This window comes from Schistocerca piceifrons, chromosome X, assembly GCF_021461385.2.
Source record: "Schistocerca piceifrons isolate TAMUIC-IGC-003096 chromosome X, iqSchPice1.1, whole genome shotgun sequence".
Lineage (NCBI taxonomy): Eukaryota > Metazoa > Arthropoda > Insecta > Orthoptera > Acrididae > Schistocerca > Schistocerca piceifrons.
This window is the reverse complement of record NC_060149.1, coordinates 357967973-357974694: the sequence shown is the minus strand read 5'-3', so window position 1 is coordinate 357974694 and position 6722 is coordinate 357967973. Positions and strand designations below refer to the sequence as shown.

General features: G+C 39.7%; 1 protein-coding gene across 6 annotated transcripts in view; it reads right to left on the bottom strand.

Annotated features, from left to right (window-relative positions):
- Positions 1 to 2261: 2261 nt before the first annotated feature.
- Positions 2262 to 6722, bottom strand: part of LOC124721160 — a 191943-nt gene continuing 187482 nt past the window's right edge. For all 6 annotated transcript variants that reach the window (XM_047245987.1, XM_047245985.1, XM_047245988.1 and 3 more), the window contains 2 exons: positions 4790 to 4887; positions 2262 to 2313 (listed from right to left, as the gene is read on the bottom strand). In XM_047245987.1, coding sequence (XP_047101943.1) covers positions 2271 to 2313; positions 4790 to 4887 — 141 coding nt within the window. In that variant the 3' untranslated portion in view covers positions 2262 to 2270. The remainder of the gene's footprint in view (positions 2314 to 4789; positions 4888 to 6722) is intronic.

The following is a 6722-nucleotide window of genomic DNA, read 5'->3' as shown; positions in this document are numbered from 1 at the left end:
CCCAAAGAAAGCAGGTGTTGACAGATGTGAAAATTACCGAACTATCAGTTTAATAAGTAATAGCTGCAAAATAGTAACACGGATTCTTTACAGACGAACGGAAAAACTGATAGAAGCCAACCTTGGGGACGATCAGTTTGGATTCCGTAGAAATGTTGGAACACGTGAGGCAATACTGACCCTACGACTTATCTTAGAAAAGGAAAGGCAAACCTACGCCTCTTGCATTTGTAGACTTAGAGAAAGCTTTTGACAATGTTGATTGGAATACTCTCTTTCAAATTCTGAAGGTGGCAGGGGTAAAATACAGAGAGCGAAAGGCTATTTATAATTTGTACAGAAAGCAGATGGCAGTTATAAGAGTCGAGTGGTTGGGAAGGGAGTGAGACAGGGTTGTAGCCTCTCCCCGATGTTATTCAATCTGTATATTGAGCAAGCAATAAAGGAAACAAAAGAAAAGTTCGCAGTAGGTATTAAAATCCACGGAGAAGAAATAAAAACTTTGAGGTTTGCCAATGACATTGTAATTCTGTCAGAGACAGCAAAGGACTTGGAAGAGCACTTGAATGGAATGGACAGTGTCTTTAAAGTTGGGTATAAGATGAGCATCAACAAAAGCAAAATGAGGATAATGGAATGTAGTCGAATTAAGTCGGGTGATGCTGAGGGAATTAGATTAGGAAATGAGACACTTAAAGTAGGAAAGGAGTTTTGCTGAGCAAAATAACTGATGATGGTCGAAGTAGAGAGGATATAAAATGTAGACTGGCAATGTCAAGGAAAGCGTTTCTGAAGAACAGAAATTTGTTAACATCGAGTATAGATTTAAATGTCAGGAAGTCGTTTCTGAAAGTATTTGTATGGAGTGTAGCCATGTATGGAAGTGAAACGTGGACGCTAAATAGCTTAGACAAGAAGAGAATAGAAGCTTTTGAAATGTGGTGCTACAGAAGAATGCTGGAGATTAGATGGGTTGATCACATAACTAATGAGGAGGTATTGAACAGAATTGGGGAGAAGAGGAGCTTGTGGCACAACTTGACTAGAAGAAGGGATCGGTTGGTAGGACATGTTCTGAGACATCGAGGGGTCACCAATTTAGTATTGGAGGGCAGCGTGGAGGGTAAAAATCGTAGAGGGAGATCAAGAGATGAATACACTAAGCAGATTCAGAAGGATGTAGGCTGCAGTATGTACTGGGAGATGAAGAAGCTTGCACAGGATAGAGTAGCATGGAGAGCTGCATCAAACCAGTCTCAGGACTGAAGACCACATATATATATATATATATATATATATATATATATATATATATATATATGCTGTCTACCCCAGTTGATAACAGCATAAGCAACAATTAAATGTATGTAAGCATATCAGTCTTCCTTAACAACTGTGTTAGAATGGCATCAGAGACATCATAACAACTAGAGTGTTATACCAACGATGACACAGTTGCCCTAACACTTAACAAAACGTTTAAGATCTCCACAAAGGATTCAACGATAGTTAGCTATCTGTCACTGCTATCGATATGGTAAAAATTTATGAACTATCAGAGGTATACAACTGATGTTTCCAGTTTTATTTCATTTATCAAAAACTGTCTAACATGAGCAAAGTTACATAACACAAATCAAGCTTGGCTCAATACAGTGCCATGTCATATATAGCGTGGCCGCTCCTGCTGGAGGTTCGAGTCCCCCCTCATGCATGGGTGTGTGTGTGTGTTTGTGTGTGTGTGTGTTTTCTTCTTAACATAAGTTAGTATAAGTAGTGTGTAAGTCTAGGGACTGATGAACTCAGAAGGAATTCAAGCACATTCGAAAATTTGAACATTTGGCTCAATAAATCAAATTTGACAGATATCTGGAAGAAAAGGCTGGCCTAAAAGACCACACATCCAACAAAGATAAAATTCACTAACATTATCAGACAAATATTTTGCAGGAAGTATGATATACATGAGACAATGCTGTGAGAGGGTGCCTTAATCCACAAAGAAAACATAAATTCTTTCTTCATTTCTTTATTACAAATTATATTAAAAGATTTCATAAAATATAGTGACTGTACAAATTACACAATGTACAAACAGTGGCATTTTATTTACAATGCTAGTAGAGGTATTAAATTAACAAGCTGCACAGTCCATAAAACACTCCATTTCAAAAATGGTTTTAAAAAAGCTGCAAGTGTGACAACAGAAAATCTCACACTAGTAAGGCAGTAATATAAATAGGTCCCACAGTTATTTTTTGGTTTCTTCTTCATTCCTTTAAAACTGTTGCTTCCCTCACAGCTGATATCCACCTAAAAAATAAAACAGTTATGTAACACCAAGAGTAGTAAAGTCGATTCAAAATTCAGTGACTCAGGTACATTCTGATATGAGTTAAAAAGTTGAATTCTATAATACTGTCTTGTTATACAGAATATGAAATGCTCAGCACATCCAAGGAGAGGCTATGTAGTTCTCTGCACATCAATGGCATAGGTGCTGAAAAAAGGAGCAGTTCTTTCAGAGTTTCACAAAGTACACAATAAACACAAGAGAAATTATAAAATTATATTTTTGACATGCCAATGAAAAATAGCTACAAATGTACAGTTCACGTGCAACTGGTTTATTGAGGCAAAAACAGCAGCCAAGTTGTAATTTTAATGGAGTGGTCTGAATCTGTGTACTTTTTTCAACTTTTAAAAAGAATAACATTGTTCCTCAATTATATACATCAAACATCATATCTGTGACCAATTTTCCTACACACTACTTACAAGTAGGAGTTACTTTTACTTGTATTAAATGCTTAATGTTGGTATCTTTCCATACAAAATGCATAGAAGAAACTAAAGACACTATGTCACAATGCTCACTTGAAACAGGCAAACAAATCTGTTAAATTCTCATCTTACACTAAGAAAGCCAACCAATAATCACAAATATCTCTGGCATTCAACTTTATCCAATTCTGAATAATGCAAGTTGGAATTTATTTAGCAACTGCTTAAATAACTCTAGCCGTACTTACAGTTCAGTTTAAAATGGGAGTTCCTTCATCAAAATGTGAAGGACAATGGTGCAATCTTGACTGATATTTGAGATAGAAAATGTCAAGTCAGAAACATCAATCACAAGCAAATATAAGTCAGAAATTAGGAACAACATGGAAGAAGAAATAGAAATATTACTTTATCTTTTACTAGAAACAGTCATTCATTGAAGGGGCAAGTTTCACAATGTCATCTCAAATGGGAGATATTTCTTGGTATCAATAAGAACTTAAGCAAGAGTGAATAATTGAAGATGTCCAGGTGACACGTAATTGCTTGCATACCCTACTTAAATGAGATGATCATAGATTGTACAGAATAAGCACTTTCCACAATGCTTGTGTACTTTCAAAGAAAAAGTTATACTAAATTATATGCAAATATCGAAAACATCTGTCTGTTGCAAGACAAACATATAAAGGACTGAAGCAAAGGGATTTCTGAAATTTCCTTAGATATAATGTTTTCAGGTGTCCAGCCAATATTTACAGTATTTTGATTATTAATCTCGCAATCTTCAAAAAGTGCTAGAAGGAGAAAGGAAGGAAGATTAAGGTTTAATGTCACGTCACCAATGAAGTCATTAGAGGTGGAGCACAAGTGCAGATTCAGAAACAAAACTATTAGTGTTCTTTTCAAAGAAACCATTACAAAACCTAAGTCCAAATGGCCTGTCAGCAATTCAAATCACCTTTTCGAAAAAAGTGTTCAGTGTCTTAATCACAGGTTTCATTCCCAAAAGGCTTAGAACAAGGTCCCACACAGTTGGCTTCGGGGGAGGGAGGGCTAATTACTGAATAACAGAACATAATTCGTTATTCTGGAGCCATTAGCTGTAGCCCAAGGAATAAAGTAAGTACTGGTTTACAGATTATGGGCTTATTCAGCTTGATTTAATGTGTGTTTAATATATAAAAGAAATATAAACAAAGATCAGATTTTGCAGAAAATAAACATAGATCAATTGACGTAAACAGACTTTTCTTAAACCAAGCTAATCTTAAAACTTCCTGGCAGATTGAAACTGTATGCTGAACCAGGAGTCGAACCTAGGACCTTTGCCTTTCAGGAGGAATTGTTCTACCAACTAAACTACCCAAGCTTAGCTCACAACCTGCTATCCCAGTTTCACTTCTGCCAGTACCTCTCTTCTTACCTTCAAAATTTCAAAAAAGTTCTTCCGCGTACCTTGCAGAACTAGCACTCCTGGTAGACATAATATTGTGGAGAAATGGCTTAGCCACAGCTTCAGTGACTGTTTCAGGAACAAATTTTTACCCTGCAGTGGAGTTATAACCTGCCAGGAAGTTTCAAATCAAGCATACATTCTACAGAACTGTACTGTACATCAACATGTACACAAAGAAAAGAGAAATCATTGTTGTTCAAATTTTGTGTGTGTCACCACACCCACACCCTCCCAACCACACCCGCACACAAACACACACTTTTTCAGAAGTTGTGACTTTCGCCAAACAGCTGCAATGTCACCACGGATGCAAGCATGATATGACACACACACACACACACACACACACACACACACACACACACACACACACACACAGAGAGAGAGAGAGAGAGAGAGAGAGAGAGAGAGAGAGAGAGAGAGAGAGAGAGAGGGGGGGGGGGGGGGGGGCAGTTCGAGGTTTCCTGCATATTGTGGATTATGTAATGTGCAACTACCATTATTTATTTAATGTTGTGTGTGTTACATAATATGATCTAAACTTACCTGTTGGCTGAGTGCTCAGAATCAGCTGAAAACATAAGAGGTGCTTGGCCTTCATGTTTCAGCTGGAACACAAGTTTTGCATCTCTCCCTTCAAAGGGCTGAAAAAAAAAGAAAAAAAGAGGGGAATGAACTTTTTTGAACATAAAATAAACTGGATAAATATCCAGTAAAAAATATGACAATATTATGAAAAGGATAGACTGCTACTCATACTGTAGTGAAGATGTTGAGCTGCAGACAGGCACAACCAAAGAAGTGCTAAACATGTGAGCTTTTGGTCAACAGGCGTTCTCCTAATGTACACACACACACACACACACACACACACACACACACACACACACAAGCACAACTCGCACACACGTGACCACTGTCTCTGGCCAGCAAAGCAGGGCTGCAAGCAACTGCACATGAACGCATGATAGGAGAAGCAACCTGGGTGGTGGGGTTAAAGAGGAGACTGGGAGACTGGGGTGGGCAGAGGGAGGGATAGCAGGGTAGGGGTGGGGGATGGTAACGTGCCACTTGTGGGAGCATACAGGGCAGGGACATGTGGGGACAGGGTCGGGCAGTTAGATGCAGTTGGGAGGTTATGTGCAAGGGGGGGGGGGGGTGAAAAAGGAGGTAAGTTGAGGAGGGGAAAAAGAAAAGACTGCGAGTGCATTGGTGGAATAGAAGACTGTTTAGTGTTGGAGTGGGAGCAGAGAAGGGGAGAGGCAGGTGAAGGACAGGGACAAACGAAGGTTGAGGCCAGGGAAGTAACAGGAATGTAGGATATACCACAGGGAAAGTCGACATCTGGACAATTCCGATAAGCTGGTGTTGGTAGGAAGGACCCGTAAGAGTTCTGGATACCTCCTCAACAAACAGTGGAGTATGTGGCCTGACAAAATATATAAGGAAAGAACTGCAGTATCTTGTGGTGTTGAAAGAATGTGCATGTCATTACACAGATATGAGCCATGAGGCAAGGGGTTGGGAGGCAGAGGCGGAGTAGGGATGAAAGAGGATATTGGGTATGTTCGGTGTGCGGCAGAATACATACCATTGTGGGAGAGGTGGGAAGGATAGTGGGTAGGATATTCCTAATTTAAGAGCACTATGAGAGGTAGACAAAACCCTAGTGGAGAGTGTGATCCAGTTGCTCCAGTCCTGGATGGTCCTGAGTCATGAATGGAATGCTCCTTTGTGGACAGATGGTGGGACTTAAGGTGGTGGGTGACTGCATGGGAGATCTGTTCCTGCACAGGGTTGGGAGGGTAATTTGATCTCTGAAGGTCTCAGTGACACCCTTGGCATACTTGGAGAGGGACTGCTCATCACTAAAGATGTGATAGCCATGGGCAGCTAATCTGTATGGAAGAGACTTCTTGGTACTGATTGGGTGGCAGCTGTTGCGGGTGGTTGATAGGTTTGATATGGATGGAGGTACTGATGTAGTCATCTTTGAGTAGAGGTCAACATCAAGCAAGATGGCTTGTTGGGTTGAGGAGAACCAGGTGAAAGGAATGGGGGAGAAGATGAGGTTCTGGAGGAATGTGGATAGGGTGTTCTCACCTACGAGCCACATCATGAATATGTCATCAATAAATCTGAACAAGGTGAGGGGTTTGGAATTCTGGATGGTTCGGAAGCACTCCTCTAGATGGCCCTGAATAGGTTGGCATAGGCTAGTGCCATGCACGTAACCACTGCCATACCACGGATTTATTTGTAGGTCTTGCTACCCAATGAATCCACTACCAAGAAAAAATTATTTTAGTGTATGTAAGGCTTAAGAATGTGGTCTAAATACTCCTGATAAAGTAATGGAACATGTTCTTGAAGTCCCTCTAGACAGATTTAATAAGTTTAACAAACAGTGACAAATAAAAAATGTGACTATTAACTGTTTCAAAATCCCTGTGCCTCATAGGCATTTGTCCACACCAAT